At 35.3% G+C, this 17,702-nt stretch overlaps 1 protein-coding gene across 6 annotated transcripts in view; it reads right to left on the reverse strand.

Moving 5' to 3' along the window:
• Positions 1–17,702, reverse strand: part of diaph2 (diaphanous-related formin 2) — a 501,500-nt gene that overhangs the window by 346,417 nt on the left and 137,381 nt on the right. For all 6 annotated transcript variants that reach the window (XM_066715009.1, XM_066715013.1, XM_066715012.1 and 3 more), the window contains 4 exons: positions 6,674–6,748; positions 6,450–6,519; positions 4,722–4,858; positions 2,471–2,579 (listed from right to left, as the gene is read on the reverse strand). In XM_066715009.1, coding sequence (XP_066571106.1) covers positions 2,471–2,579; positions 4,722–4,858; positions 6,450–6,519; positions 6,674–6,748 — 391 coding nt within the window. The remainder of the gene's footprint in view (positions 1–2,470; positions 2,580–4,721; positions 4,859–6,449; positions 6,520–6,673; positions 6,749–17,702) is intronic.

Genomic DNA, 17,702 nt, shown 5'->3' on the forward strand with positions numbered 1-17,702 from the left:
AGTAGTTGATTGAACAGCTGTGCATTTTAAATTGATTTATCTGAAGGATGGGAATGCCAAGAAACGACATGAAAAGATGCTGATGTGCATTAACTGGCTATAAGGTGGCTCCAGGGATTGTTGTGGGATGAGGAAGGACGTTAATTGCAAGGAGAAATGTTATCCAGATAGCAGATCGATTGGAGCTGAAGGATTCCTTGATTGACACCTGAAAAGTAGCAATTATTAATCTTTTCTGCTGGATTTCTATGTGCTAGTATGTTTTATTAAGAGGCCATAGGGGATTCTGTCACCCTTATTTTTATGAATAGCCTCTAGCGTGTGTTTTTCCTTGAGCAACTCTGATGTTTCACATTAAAGTGAATCCTGATAAATGCCCAGCAACTACGTTAGGAAATGGTGCATGGTTGAGTGGGTCCTTGTAATGTTACAACAGTGGCATGATGAAGTAAACCCAAAGTGCTAGACGTAAGGTCAAGAGATTTACAGGAGCCAATACGTGCCATGTAGCAGGCCAGATTTGTTATTTATTTTATTTTATTTCCAGCAGAAACTCAGGTTAAATGGCTTGTATTAATGCAACTGAACAACTGGTATCTATGGGACACAGAGTTAATGGATTTTGCTGAGGAGGAAGCACCAAGATAGTTGAGACAAAAGGAAGCTTAAGAAAAGAGCGATGTTGAAAAACATAATACAAAACACTGACATCCACCTGTGAAGGCATCTTCAGTGGATAAGGAGGAAGAACCCTTCAATGTTAACCGCGTTTTACCAAGAAGAGGGGTTTTGAAAAAGGGGTTATGAAACAGAAGCCCCATTTTTATTAATTTATTAATAAAACATCTCTCTCTCTTCAAGAGGTAGTAGCACCTTTTTCTTCATTAAGATTTACATTACATTATTTAATAGACATACCTAGTCATTATTTTATTTTTTAATAATTTATTTAAAGATTTTAGATTGCTTTCCTGGCAAGCCGTATACTTATCTAGCTAAATGTAAAGCCTTAGGAGTTTTCTACCAGATAAATTAAAAAGACACTGCTGGGACAGTTTAAAGTTCTGATGGTAACTTCTCTATCATGGAGTAAACCTTAAACCACAGCAAAAATACATTTTAATCACATTAACAGTCGACTTCCACAGCCATATGCAGGTTGAAAGAGTTTAATTTCTTTGAACCCTGTGTTAGGAAGGTACTTTAATTTACTTCACAATTAGCAGAATTGCCTTTCATTACCTGCCGGTTTAAATTAAGAAAATGTAGAAGAAAATGGCAATCAAAAGGATTACACTCGAACTGTAAGATCTGGGGCAGCTTCTGCCAAAGGACTGAATGATTCGTCTCCTACTTAATAAATAACTTAATGAAAATCTTTGTTCTCTTTAAAAAGAGAAAAGAAAAACTATTGAATTTGTAATTAAATGTTTTGTTCGGTCTGTCTTAGGAGTGCATGTCGTAATGAAAGACATTTCAGCAAAGGGAGCATCAGAAGCAATGCAGAGTCGCTTATAAACTGCAGAGATAAAGAGAAATATGGGGTGATGCTGCTGGGAGGGAGGGGGCAGCCATTTTCTGAAAGGACTGGTGGCTGAGATCGGTTTGGGCTGCCAGAAAGATTGAAAAAAATATATACATAATGTAATTAACCAAAAATAAAGTCAAGGCCTCAAGTGCTCTTCTTTAATTCCAGATTTGAAAAGCTAGGTACGTTGGAAGAAGCCTTCGGTCTCCTGACATTTTAAGCACATACAATATTAAGAATAGCAGCGTGTGATGGAGAACTGCTTCACTGGCTCACTTCAAAATCATTGCACCATTCAGAGAAATATGGTCAAATACAGTGAAGACCAAGAGAATAAGGACTTCTCAATTCCCTGCAATACACAGATTATTGACCATCTAGAGTCCAACTGTCTGTCCCTTGTCATTAGCTTTCCACTGTAGACTGTTCATGGGTTAAGTAACATTCTTGGCAGAGAAGACAAAAAGGGGAGGGGCTTAAATATCTCAGCTTTCTGAGGTAGACCTGTAGAAGTGAATGACAGTGCAATCAATTTCCTTTGCCCTCCAAATTACACATAACATCAAACTAAAGAAAGACTGGCTGACAGATATGGTCAGGAACTTATCTGTAACATGTAAAGACATTGTATAATACATACAGTATGTACTCTAACTTTCAATTTCATCCAGACATGAAAGGTGCATGTGGACAAATAATGTATACTGTAGCTTTTTGAACTATGTGAATGTAGCCCAACATTTTATATGACAAAAACATGAAATGTTTATTGTATGTTATTTTGTTTAAGTTTACTGTGTGTTTATTTTATATTTTATCAACTGAAAAAACATTTTATTTACTTATGATTTAAATATAAAGTGATTTATAATAGCCAAGAGATGGAACGAGTAAGACGGACAGAAATACAACATTTCGGAGTCAGAGAGCTTCTCAACTAACCTGCAATTGTGCAGCTTCGTGATTTTCCAGCCCCTCCACGATGGCTGCAAATCGTTCCTTGTTATTCCTCTCAGCTGCAATAGTCATCGCTTCCAGGATCTTTTCAAGCCTGCACGAAAAGACACAAGAGACACAATGAAAGGTAAAGAAATATAAGCAAGTGAAATGGTCACTCACATGCTTGTACACGTACACATACATGTATCCTATATAGATGTATATATAGACACACAAAAAATGAACAAAAATCTTGTTCTTTTCCAGGCCCTTCACAATTTTATATTTCCTGGTTTATTTCTCTTCATGTTCTATCAAACGTGCTACTTAGTAGGTCTGCTGTTTCAAGCTTCAGAATTAAATGATATAATCCATTGCAAAACTATTCATAATAAGCTCAATTCACAATAGATGGATTGAGGTCATTTCTATCTGAGTACAGCCCAGCAGCACCATTGTGAGTGTCAAAATCCTATTGTTGAGAAAGCAAATTAGACAGCTTACAGGATGTTACATAGGCTTTTGCTGTTGATAAAACTAAGACATAAAACGTACTGAGAATCCACTGGAACAGAAACATGGCGGTTTATTACACAGCTCTGAAAAGTGTCGATCGTCAGTAATAAAATACAATATAATGAATAATAATTGATGTAAGAGCTTCATATTTTCATTATAGTATCAGGTCTGATTAAATCTCATTCTCATCAGGTGAGGAAGCCATCCGCTAGCAAGCCTCCTTTATCTCGTGAACACAGGTAACACAAAGGCAGACTGCTACACCGGGCATTAATTTGTCTTTATGTTATATTCATTTTTTCATCAGTAGTATAATGAATAATTGTCTCCACCAACAGGTGATGAGACCTCACAGCTGTGATCTTACCTGCTTGAAAGATATTTGGTCAGGGAAGAATTTAATAGCAGAGATCTGAAAAGTTTATGTAGCTTGTTTTTTCCTCCAGCCCCCCACAGATAAGAAAAAACAAGCCTGTTCAACTGCACTTTGTTACTACCACACTGGATTGATGTGTATGGACTTCATATCTATCCAAATAATTTCAGATAGCATTTTCTTTGTATTAAAATGTGCAGTACATGTACCACATTCCCTTGAACTCCCTTCACACTTGCTTCTACCAAGCAGGAGATGTTTCAAAATAATTAAATAAATGAGTAAAGGTGTTCAATAATTAGGGTGATTAAGAGATCCGAGATCAGGGCACAGGGACTTTCTTTCATGTGAGGGAAATCTGTTCTTCAAAAAGCAACACCTGCTTGACTTCTCATCTGCCCATTTGATGTTGTCACTTACAATAGTATCAAAACATTTCCAATGCCGTTACATCTTTTCTAAGCGGATTGGGGTACAAATTGAAGCGTCAGCTTTCCTGGCGCCACCGTTGCTGAAATGTGTATAATACTGCTGTAGTTGCTATGATCACACTAAGAACATTAAAAACAATGTATTAATGGGAATGCATAATTTAAGTTCATTGAACACATTAAATATTAACTGTGAAACAGAAATAGAAGCATCCTGTCCATAAAGAAGTAATCAGCAATGAAGAAATGTTAATCTGCTGTAGTTCACATAGTACAGTATTCAACTTTCCTTGTCTACTTAATCTTAATCTACTATGGGCAGGATTAGAGATTCTTGGTTGAGAAAAAAAAATAACTGAAAGACTTTTATACATTTCAGTGATGACTTGCTTTTGTAGCATTGATTTCTATAACATTTGACATACTGCTGTTTTGTCTGAAACACTTGTACAATGTACAATCTGACAGAATAGCTGCATGTTCACATGTAACAACACTGTGTAATACATTAAATATCCCTTAAAGCTAAATTGTAACCTGTCTCAACTGAAGATGTAGGCAATAAGCATATATCCATTTCTAAGTTTAGTCCTCAATGCAAAACAAATGCTTACTGTTTGAAAAAGACTTACGGACACTATGTTGGGTTTTTCTAGCTTGAGTCATCCTCAGCTTGAAAAACAAGACCATGTTATTGATCATTTAGTACATTTCTGAATCCTATAGTATAGTACCTACAAGCAAGATAAACTGTTGGTATACAATGGCATAAACAGATTTTTGTTTTCTTGTTTCTGGCATTCAGTACCATGAAAAAATTAATTATCCAAAATCATACTCTTAAAGTGATACCTTTCATGGCTTTGGATCATATAAGTTATTAATTTGTATTAACTGGATGGCAGAAAAAATATTACTGTTAACTTACGTGTTTTCCTCTCCAACAATACAGACAGCAGAGAGAATTTTGACGATTTCTGTCATCATGCTGGTTTGTTTCGGGTCAATAGCCCTGGCCAAAAGTAAGAGGCTCCGTTCATCTCCCAGGATCCTTTGCAAGCCATACTAAATATATTGATATATATGAAGAATTAGTCAAATAACAACATTAAGGTGATTGACTGTGAAATGTCTCTGGATATTTAGAAATTCTACATATTACCATACAAAGCATTCTAGTCATCTTTGGACAGTTAGCATTGAAGTAGCAGGGTGGGACATTGAGTGAAGAGAAGGGGGGGGGGGGGGGCGTAAAATGAAAACAACAAACAAAACAACAACAAACAAAAAAACTTCTGATGCCTCCCAGAGGACATTTCATTTGCTTACAAAAGCCCCAGTGTTGTGTGAATGTTTTGAAATAAGACAAGACAGAGTCATATCCAAGTATATGCAGTATGGTTTTGCTTTTTGTTAATCATTTTATCTTTAACTTAAAGGAATAAGAAATGTATGTGTGTCAATCTTGCATATATTGTTGGAAAATAACACAAAACATCGTTGCTGACATTACCATCACAGCTACGTCCCAAATAAGAAAATATTTACAGAGAAACATCTCAAACATGGCATTCTGGTTTAAAAAATTAAACATTTATATAGCTCTATCCATTTATTTATTGTAAGTTTAATAGATAAACTACAATAAAGTATAGAGGTACTTTAAAACAGTTCAGCCCAGGAGAAAGTATGCTCGACAGTATTGCTCCCATACTAAAAGGATAGAATTAGCTGTGATTCTGGTAAAAGAGAAACAGAGAAAGTGGAAGAAAATGAAGATTGTGATGAATTAATCCAATTCAGGACAGGTCTTTAGGGACAAAGAAACATTTTATTGTACCTTTAATCCCTTATGCTCTTAGGATGACCTAGTCGAGTTTTGGGATTTTGCAACAGAAAGCAATTTCTGGTCAATAGCAACTTAATGCTTGAAAGAAACAGGGGACATAGTTCTATTTAGGAAATCTGGTGAAAAATGATAGCAAGGGTTCCAAAGGCAAAAAAAAAAAAAAAAAGCAAAAAAGCAATGAGTTATAGTGTCTGCAGAGCCAGAATGGTACCAGTTTAATTTTACACAGTAACTCAGTAATGTGTGCCTTCGGGCGACAATGTCACACATCGCCAGGCTGTGATGGCTTATCCTAGAACGCACACCGCATGGCCTGGTTTTCAGGTACCCTGAAGGGGAGTGACACACACCTACAAACTTTTGGTTCCAGTTTGCCCTGAATGTTCCTTGAATTTTCAGTGACCGGCCTGTTCCGGCTGGCGCACAATCAACTGCTGTTTGATCAATTTGTATCCAGCAGTGGTAGGCACTCCTCTAATCCATACAGGAGGAGTGTGATGTCACGGTTTACAGTGACAGAAAGTGACCTATGATCAGACTGCGTGTGAGTCTGAATTTGTGGTCCGGTCCAAGTATAAACACTTTTCAGCAGTTAAGGTATTTAGAAGTGTAAGGTTTATCTTAAGAGTCAGTTTAGAAAGCTCTTGTCAGCTTAAAACAGCTTAAATGGAGTAGCAGAGATTTGAAAAGAGATGATAATGCATTTGGGCAAAGCTGAATTTATATGTTGAATTATGGGGGTGTATTTTATGACATGATGGTCAAAAAAGTCTGACAGATGTGCCAGTTCTTGCCCTGTACACATACCTTGTTGTTCATGAATGCCTTGAGACACTGGATAAGTTTGTGCTGATTCTTTTTATCAATTGGTTCTTGCCTGAAGAGAGAGAGAGAGAGAGAGAGAGAGAGAGAGAGAGAGAGAGAGAGAGAGAGAGAGAGAGAGAGAGAGAGAGAACACATTTAACAATGCAGCCTATTTTTGAAAAATAAATCACTGTTTCAATGTGTTTGAAAATACATTTGTTCCTTACTGCTTTTTGTCCAGAAGCTTCTCAAGGACATCCAGTAGCTGTCCCAGGCCTTCATGTCCAAAGTTATTAACCCAACTAGAGAAAAAACAAGTCCAATGTTAGCCTGTGGTTAATGTTTTAAAAAAAACTATTTTTTGTTGCCACATGGAAAATAACTCACATTACCTTTCATTGTCTCAACAAGTCTCTCTCTTTTTCTAGTTTTGTTGTAATTTAAACAAGCAACCTAAAGGGAGTTACTAGTCTTTCGCTCTTAAGCCACCCATAATGAGTTAGAGCAGGTTTCAGTTTCCCCACAGAGAATGAGATTGACTAATGGCTTTATTTTCAAAATATATGGATTAAAAAAAAAAAAGAAAGATTAAAGGTTTTTATTTGCTTTAAGTTGTCAATAGTAATCTCAAAACAAATGTATGATCATAAAGGTATGATATGATAGGCTGCAGACAATTACTATGATGCAACTGAGTATTATATCTATTTTAAGATTCCTTACACTCTTCAGCGGTTCTATTTGGAACCTTTGGGTTCTTCATGAGTTAAAGGGTTCGTTTAAGAACCGTGAGGTCCGTCTTAAACACAAGGGATCATTTAAGAAACCTTTTTCAACATGATCATGGTTGATTTAAAATATGTTTAAGGTTCTTTAAGGATCCTTGTTTGCAAAGAACCTTGGTAAAGGGTTCTAATAAGAACCTTTAAGGGTTCCTCCACAGTATCAACCCTGGGAGCCCTAAAAGGTTCTTATTGGAACCTTTACTTCTTAGAGTGCAATTACAGCTTAGCCATTGTATATTTTTGAATTGTGTGTGCTACGCAGATCCTAAACAGTATGGGTTTTATCCAAAATAAGGAAGTGTAATATATATATATATATATATATATATATATATATATATATATATATATATATATATATATATATATATATATATATTTATTTAATTTTATTTTTTTTCTTTGGAAGAAATTCCATAATTATCAAGTAAATTATAATGAGGAGCATGTTAAAAGGGCATCCCATACTACTTTGCAATTGCCTAGTCCTTAATTATGGAATCCTACAATCAAAGACATTGTGAATCTGTCGCTGGCACCATTTCAAAATTCACCATGTAAAACAGAGTAATCATATTTTATAAATGTTATTAAATCGTAACATAATGGATTACTGCAGAATGCTAGTTGTTTTTAAGATCAAATAATGGATCTTTTTTGCTCTATTTTGTCAATTCTTAACTGTTCAGAAATGTCCATGAAACACAGCGTGGAAGCTACCAATTTTCTTGGTGTATTATTGCTAAGTCAGGCCTAATACTCTAGAAATAAAAACACTCAAATGAATGCACTATTTTTTGTCTGGATTTATCACCTTCGCCTGTAGCCATAGCAAATGTCTCACTTTCTTTCGGTTTCAATCCCTGTCAATCAGGAGTCAAAAGTTTATTTCTAATTAGAAATTATATCGGTTTCACATCCTTCAGGAGAGAAAAAAAGACTCAGTGATGCAAGGCCTAGAAATGTCAATAGGAATTATAAAGACAAGCAATGAGAACATTGTCAAGTGCTGGAAGGGTAACATCTGACACCCTGCCATTCTCCAGACAGGAGTGCAGGAATATCAGCTGCAGTGTCCAGCTGGATTGAGGACAGCCTCACTACTAAAAGACACTCAGTAGGAAACCAAAGAATCGAGATGGTAAGACTGTTCACGTGTCTAGTTTCACCAAAATCAACTCCATGGTCTGTTATGCTTTCAACTAGTTTATATCACTCATGTGTGGATAGGGGGCTAGCTTAATTATAGCACACTGAATGATAAAATAAAGAATACATTGAATGGGGAAAACAACAGGTATGTTTACGCCCTAAGACAAATAAAGCAGTAAAGAGGAAATTGAAATTGCTCAATAAAGTCATGTGGGATTGCCATTCATAAAAGACATTTTACAGTAGTCTTGTTTTCAATATTTCATGATGGATCTCTAAAGTCAGGTTTTATTAATTGTTCATGTATTGTACCGTACTTGGCAAGACTATGCAGTAATATGAGCCACTACAAGCCCAGAATGCCGCTTAGTTATTTCTAACCTAACACATAACAAAAACACACTGGCGGTGACATATGCTTCATTCAAAATGTAATCATATCTTATGAAGAATCCTATATCTTAATTATTCATGGCTGTGATCTGGAAACTCCCACCCTGATGCCCTACAGCCTGTCCAACAGCAAAGTGCTTAACAAATGCAAGACAGATAACCCAGTAATCAATATGGAATTGCAAACGATAATTGGCTATAAACCACACTGTATCATGAGACTGCAAATGATCCACTGCAGACAAGCAAATCCTCTATTCTGTTTTTTGATAATCAGGATGCTGGAGCTGTCCGTGATTACATCCAGATTATGTTATTAACATTAGTTATTTGAAGCCCAGCACTGTCAATAAAACAAAATACATGGAACAATTTGTTGCATTATAAAACATAACTCAATGATTTATTTTCCCATTTGACGATGATTTTACTCAATAACAGAATGTATATTAAAGTCATTTGTATTGACAATCAGTGTCACAAACAACCTTCTATTAGGCATGATGTGAATTTGCCCACAGCAATGTGTGGTAGTAAAAAAAGGTATCTTCAAATCTGCTTTTAGATTTACAGTGAATTACACACACTGCCAGGCCGTACACACCATTATTCAAAATTCATTACCAGGCAGCCAAACCCAATTTGAAACTTATTACAATTTGCTCTACAGTATATTATGACCTGCTTTGTTAATAAAACAAAACAATATAATGTAGGAAATCTGTCTGTTTACTAAGTGCTTTCAGTTTAATATTTGCTCTTTCACTTCATGCTGTTTTTAGTGGTTCATCACATACAAACACAGTTAAATACAGCCCACCCCTAAAAAGAAGAACATTTGTTTTTTTCCAAACACCATCATGTTGTTTAAATTAGCATTCCCACATTTAAGTATCTAATCTAAACAACACATTATAAAATCAATAGGAACAGAGAAGAATGAATTTTCTAAAAGTAATAAAGCAGAGGCTTTGATGAATTGCGCCAGCCACCATTACAAGCAGCCGTATTTCCTGGCATTCCTACTTCTTTGTCTTTGTGTACACTTTTACGACTCATGTCTGAAGAAAAAGTGTATTGCCCTGGATATACATGACTCTCAGTGTCATGGATGTTGCTCAGGGTGATGCATTTCAAATTTCACGATGCACCATTGCTTTCTTTATCCCATTGCTTAGGCCACAGATCAGCTAATACTGTAATTATTTGACATGGCAACTAATTTTTTAAACGTAATAGGTGCCATTAATGATGGAATAAGATCTCTGTTTAGACCTGTGTGTAACAGTTCTAGATATTGTATGCATGTCTGTATGATGCCAGGATCATTATTGGAAACACAGAAATAATTATCTGATTTAGAGGTACTGTACTTCAAGTGTATGTGGTCATAATGCCTTCCATCTTCAAAACGGCTAACTGGAAATATCAAGATATCGAAGGTGATGGCAAATCCATAAAAAGAAGGTAAACCAAAAATAAATTAGCTTTCCCTGCAGTCGATAGTTTATTCATTTATGTATGTATTCATTTATTTAGAAGGAGGCAGGAGTAATACTGGAAAGGGGTGAAAATGACATAACTGGGATTGATTCCAGGAAAACGTTGTAACTCAACTCACACACTATTATTAAAAATAGAACAATTTTAAAACTTACAACCTGACAGCTGAAACCCTAGTTAATAAGTTAAATATGCTTCCCCTGTGTGTTGTCACATGCTCTTATCAGTATAAGCTGTGACTATCATTCCACCACAGGGAAATCTGGCATATTATTTCAGAGATGCCTAAAGCTGATTATTAACGAAGTTTGATCCAGCAGTGATTCTTTGTGCTCACTTTGTTTCCAGTGTCTATCTGTAGGAGCGCAATGACACAGCATGGGTGGAGAGAGAGTCCAACGCCTGGTAAATTTAAGGGCAGCATAAGAAATGGTTTAATTCCTTTATGTATTAAGTTTCATTCCTTTACTTTTCCTCCTCAGATATTTGGACTAGAAAAACCTTGATGATGAAATATTGATGGGTAAAACTCCATACTAAAGTGCAACCAAAATTGTGATACTTTCAGCAATCATGTTAAAACCTGAGGCAAAATGAAAAATTGATTAAATCCATCTTTAGATGGCTTGTTTTATTAATATATTGGTTATTTTATAAGGTTTTCAGTGTATACAGTGTTTTCTTTTCTGCACACAAACAAACTACGGTCCACTGCTTCAATATCCTGCTTTGACTAAACTATTCTGGCCACACCAGACCCAGATAATTTGTATTTTACAAATATAACTTCCTGAAGCAAACTGAATGTTTGTGGTAGTCAGAAGCTTCCAGCGCACTGTATGGCTCTTCAGACAGCATGATTGTTCAGATGGCTGTAGATCAATTTGAAACGGGTAAAGAATAATGTAAAGCTCTACTTTTCAGACTCCTGCAATATTCTGCAAGGTGCATTACTTGGTCAATTAATTATTGATATCTGTTTCTCAGAGACAATTAGGCAGTAATCATCTTAACTGGGGGTTACCACATAAACCATAAAATATTATCCCAGTTCAGCCAGTTCCTCACACATTTCAGAGAACTGGTCCGTTAAAATATTTGTTTTTATTATTTTTATTTGGTTAAAGTCTATCTATTTATCTACACACACATAAACACTATAGTTCATCACATTTTCCAGGGGACATCATTATGTTGGCAAGAATACTGTTCATAGTGGAACAAGTCACGTGAAACCCCTTGCAAGCTTTAAAATGCATGACACACCAAGTGAAAATCTTGTACAGTGGAAGAAGGCTGAGGGAAGCTTTGAGGCTTAATTTTTAATTAATCTCCCCAAAGAACTGCAGCTTCTCTGTTATAAGGAACAGTGGTATCCTGGAATCGGTGAAGCTAAATATATTTTTGTTTGAGTTTCCTTTTTGTGGCATGATTGATTTTAACCACCAGTTCAATAGTGTTATGTTATTTCATTGTAATAAGCCCTAGAGTGCTTTGACATGAAGAGCACTATGCGAGAGTAATTTGTTTCATATTGTATTACTAGACCACACTAGTCCAGATCCTGACCTATTCAATGCTAGTCTTCTAAAAGCAGCCCTGAATTTCCAACAACAAACTACTCTTAACATTTAATACTAGACCTAAATGCCAAGCTATTCAACCTAACAACTTTCTGACTGCACTGTTACTCAAACAATGTATCCATTTACAAAGCTGTATTATTTAAATAGCTCAAGAAGAACTAAAAAGTATTATGAATACAGCTGCTCACTTTCCAGGAAACAAATATTACATCAGTGTATACAACGTTAAGAAACGAGGAATATTTGAAAGACAAAGAAAAACCATTACAGTCTTGATTCCTACACTTCATTAAAAGGGCTGTTTAAATAGAAAAAGTAAATATTTATTGAAAATCTGAATGTCACTGTTTTGATTTGACTTTTATTTAGAGCACGGCTCTCAGTTCTCTGTGAATTATCAAGACGATGATTTCTTCGCTTTATTGTTGCATAGCAATGAATGTCAAACTCCACACAGCAGGTGTCCATGTAGCTCAAATATCAAAAAGGAAATAAAAGAAAAGACAAAAAATAAGAAATGAGAAAGAAAATTAATAAAGGGTGGATGTGCATAGCAGACACGGGCCTGCGGAAGATAAACCAGTATGGAATGGGCTTATTCACACTTGTACTCCATACAAATTGATAAAAAGATGCTGGGATAAAAAAGAACAGAATCCATACACATTGATTGTATGCTTTCTGAGACACTTCTAGCCACTTCTGCATTATTTAGGAGAATTTCAAAAGATCTGAGGGGACAGCAAACAAGTGTACTATAGCTGTAACGTACTGAATCAAAACATGCCTCTACAATGTTACCAATTTCAAAATGTTGTTTGGTTTAAGATGCACACATGATTTAAGCCTCACACCGTGTCTGGCCTTCCATTACAAGCGTAAGTGATTATGTTTAGTGTCACTTGCAGCATTTAAAATAATAATAAATAAAACTGTAAATACACAAACACACACACACGCACACACACTTCTCATTGCTACACTGTTCCGAAAGGATAGAGGATACAACTACTTCAGGTTCAAAGCAGTGAAAGAATTAAATTAGTTACAAGTTGCTGATCAGAAGCCAGTACATTCTCACTTTCATTAAGTAACCACTGAGGCAGAAGTGAAAACTAAGTGTAAAGAGCTAAGCAGAAGACATCACTCTTGCTTGGAATAAGTTAATAATGTATTTTTAATCATATATAACCTCTCATTTAAACATCTCAAAATACAATACTGAAAACAAATGCAACAATAAAACACAAAATAGTACCAGAAAATACAAAAGTGCCATTTAAGCAATTGACATATCCACTGGCATTAATCCAACATTTGTGGAATGTGAAATTTGAGTATACAAATGACAGAGTAAGACTTAATTATCATTATTGATATATTCAACACATATTTTAAATAAGTAAATGGGTGCATTAAAGAAAGGGGGTGAATTTATAGATATATTAACCTTCACAGGCATCAGTAGCAACTATATAGACATTACATTTCACAAGATGTACAGTAGCTAAACCCAGAGGCCTGATCTGAGGCAAATATTTTTCATGTCAGTGTCTTGTGATTGTTTGTGCACAGCTAAAGGCTACTGCATGGGGTGTGTGTGTGTAGTGTTCAAAGGATTGCATTGCTTTCTAATGGCATTTGAGTCCCAGCTGGATTCTCACACTACAGCAACAATGGCCTCACATCAAACTAAATGAATGATTGTTGATATTTCTTCAGGACTGGGTAAGGAAGGCTGAATTAAAGAACATGATTTCCCAACACAAATCGGGGGGGCATGACAACTGTGAAAATAAAAAATAAAAATAAAAGAGTATGCTCTGTGTACTTCCCTGAAATTTGCAAATTACTGCCTGCTGTGAAGAAAATACTCCTGAAATTTCTAATCATCTCCAACACAGCAGGAGAGCCCCTAATGTTCTTCCAATTAATTGGACCCAAAATGGTCTTTACTAAATGAGGGATAAATTACCCAGAAATTACCAAGGCAGTGACTGATCAGTAAAATTAATTAAATAAAAAAGAGAAATGACACATCTTTTCAAAAACCTTTTCATGTTAGAGGTGTGTGTGTTTGTGCGTGTGGGTGGGTGGGGGGTTTCACATGTACCCCCTGCTATTTATCATCTTTTGATTTGTATTATTAAAAAAAAAAACTTTGCTGGTTAGGTTTTCATGTGTTAAAAGAAATACAATAATTATGATCATATTCTGAAAACAATGCCATGTGGAATTGTAATTATTCACCGTATTCAGAAAAGTTTTCACATAGTCAGAGCATGTGGGGGAATGCACTTCTGTGATGTTAATGTTAGCTGAAAGCAATCCCATTAATTCACAAGTTTCTTATAGATACATGAGTCATCTTCTGATGACATAATTTCACCATTATTTTCTTACAATGTTTAAATCAGGATAATCATTTTCAAACCAGTGAAGTAAAACATATTTTGTCCACTTAAACTTAAACTATGATGTGTTTTTTTGTATGTAAAATGAAATGTCCACAAAGTTGTGTGACCGTGTTAGTAGGGATAATTCTTGGTTTAAATGAACAAGTTTATTATGCTGTAAATTAAGGTCAACTAGACCGTCCTAATAGGCTAGGGCCGGATTAAATCAAAACTTTGACCCACCCGCTAATAGAAAAGTACAGAACTGTACTTAGTTGCGGCTTCATTTTCAGTTAGATGACACTTTCTTATAATCAGAAATGTAACCGCTATGATGTACAGATTTGTAGTTTGCTATTAGAGGGTGGGTCAAAGTTTTGATTTAATCCGGCCCTAGTTCTAGTTTTTAGTGAGTGAGTAATTGAAAAACAATGTTGGAAATTGGAAACTAAATACAGGTAAGGATTCTATTTCTGTTATGAATGCAATCATGTTAATTTATTTCTGTTGTTACTTCAATTATCCAGCTGTAAGGACAAAGTGTATATTGCTGATTTATTGTGACAGCAGAGGAATTAGGGTAATCGATTGTCTACTATAATTCGGCAGCAAGATGGCAGGAAACTTCAGGACTGAGCTGTGCTCATGCAAGCAGAAGAGAAGCAGTAATCAAAAAAGCTGCCATCAAACCAAGATGGAGCAACATTATTTCTGGGGAAGAATGCTAACAAGTTTCTTTTTTAAAGCTATTAATTGAGGACTCTGGGAAAACAAATATATGTTCAGTATTTAGAAAACATAAATCCACCACAACCAAAAAAATAAGAAAGATCACAAAATGATGAGTTCTTATACTGAATACAAATATATAAATGCAGCACACAGCATATGTAAACCAGAAGTGAGAAAATCCATTTAAAGTACTAAATATTCAACTTGCCTGTATGAATGAAAAACGTAAATTGCTCTTCTAAATTATACAAATTAGTTACAAACAGAGCAGCCGGTAATCTACTATGTAAACATGTCTAATAAAGGTTAGCAAAAAGCAACCTGAAGCAACTTGAAGGCTTATGAAAATATATCTGGAGGAGGGGGACAAAACAATTAATAAAGGAAGATATGGTTAAATTCCCCAGAGCCCTGAGGATATTGGATTTAATGCTGTAGAATACCTATTTACCCCTGCACCTGCATGATACCATTTCTCACTAAATCAATACTGAACTCAAATCAGATATCTGAATTATGTATGCTTAGCTCCAGGGCTCTAAAAGATACGGCTGGCTTTGAGGTTAACAGATGGTGGCATAAAATGAAATGGCCGACCAGATTAAAAAATATCCCGTCACGGAGAACGTCTGAATCTTTCAGTTTCTCTACTGCTTTTGAACAAGTAGATGAACCACCAGTGATGTGCATGTCCAAAAAAAAGTGATGAACTCTTTTATTTCAATGTAGATTCTTCAACCAAGAATAGACACATATATGCAATTTATATATTGACTTTTTCATACTCTTACCTTTCCACACAACACTGCATAAGTTTGGTACGTTTCACTTTGGAAAGACGTTTAAACCACTGCCACAGATTCTGTTCTTCATGAATCATTTTTAGAAAAGAGATTAACTAAAAATACATAAATATCAATCAGACTGTCTGTCCCCAGTGAGAACAAGAGTTCCAGAAGTCATCTTGAGTTCCCGCTGGGTTTTAAAATTATTTTTAAACTAAACAATAAAAACTGCCAAACCAGCTAAAAAAATACAAAATAGTCAGACAACTGATTTCTGTATGACAGGTTTCAATTAGTGTCTTTTGCTTTACAACAAACAGTAAATGAGTGTTTGGCATTATGCATGCGTTTGCTCAGCATACTGTCTGTTAACAATTGTGCAGTTCTCAAAAAAAGAGTCAAGCTTTTCGCAAGCATTAAAGTGTTTTGTGGAAGTTACAATGCATTTGTAAGTAACATCCACACTTATGCATACAATTTTGACCAATTCAGCTTAGTTAGGCCATTCATTAATACAATAAATAATGCATCTCTCGAGAACAAAGCTTGGTCAGATTTTTCATCAAAAAAATTATTACTAATTACTTTTTTTGTTCCTATTCAGAGCAACAGTGAATTGACTGATTGCAGTGATTGGAATAAAGTCTCATTATGACAGAATGAGGAACAAAAAATAAGGAACTTAATTGGCTGACATTCAAAGTTAGCTAAATGAGTGCCATCTAACAAAAAATATATTTATCTATCCATCCATCCAACCATCCATCCATCCACCCACCCATCCACCCATCTATAACTATATCTATATCTCACAAACATAAACCAAATTAATCCAGCACATGTCTGCAGGGTGTGAAGAGTGATCAATTATTTTATCTTTCTTTCTTTTTTTTTTTTCCCCTAACTTTGGTATTCTTGACAACTGCAGGTCCAAGTTAAAACTGCCAGAGCCTTAAGGGTACACTGAAGTTTGTAATAACATTTATAGTCTGGAGAGTAGATATTGCAGTACAGCAGAAGAAAAATGACCCTGGCTCTGAGCTTCAAACTTGGACTCACTCAGTCGTCACAGCAATGGAGACAATTTATTTCACAGACTGACAGGAGTATTTTTGATAACTTTTTTTCACTCTCCTTCCTTCCCAGACCATGTCAAGTTTGAATGTTATAGGGAAATCTTATAATAAGTTTATATTAGAATCTTGAGTAGTAAGGTACATGATCGATACAGTCAGGTTTTTGTTTACATGCTGTATGTCCTCTAGAAGGGCTGATATTTTTGCTTATACTGCCTGAAAAGACATTTTAATTTTGTGTATCAAGCAACAAACAAAATAAGTGTCATCTTTCATTCATTCAGCAGCAGGAATAAATTAAGGCTAGCTCTGAAATTCGTACATTAATCAATCCTGATGGATTTTTATAGCACACTGTTCAATTTCTTTACAAAAGGAAGCTTTGCAAAACTATTACCTTGCCGCTTTGAGAATGTACGCATGGTATTTATAATCTGTTTAAGCATAAGGGATTTATATAAAAGTTATATATAACAGCAGGCTTTTACAGTTACATGTGCATGTGACATTTTCAAGGAACAAACATATTTTGTTTGATTTTGCTATAGAAGGAAAGGCCAGAATTATAAACTAGATGCACTACACCAATTATCCTTGAGAGATAATAAAGTTGAACAGAAAAGCTGCACATTTGTGATATTTGAAATGTAAAGCTTCACTAAAAAGCAAATCTGTCAGGATGGCATGGCACCTCCCGGTCACCTGGTGAAACCCAGGTTTCCTAATGAAACATCCATCATACAGTACAGACTAGTCACTATATAATAATAGCGTCACTATAAATACTTCCTTTCTACTGAAAACAAACTCAAACAAGGTATAAATTGATGCACTATTAATGCAGTAAT

This window comes from Amia ocellicauda, chromosome 10 (genome assembly GCF_036373705.1).
Source record: "Amia ocellicauda isolate fAmiCal2 chromosome 10, fAmiCal2.hap1, whole genome shotgun sequence".
NCBI classification, from domain to species: Eukaryota; Metazoa; Chordata; class Actinopteri; order Amiiformes; family Amiidae; genus Amia; species Amia ocellicauda.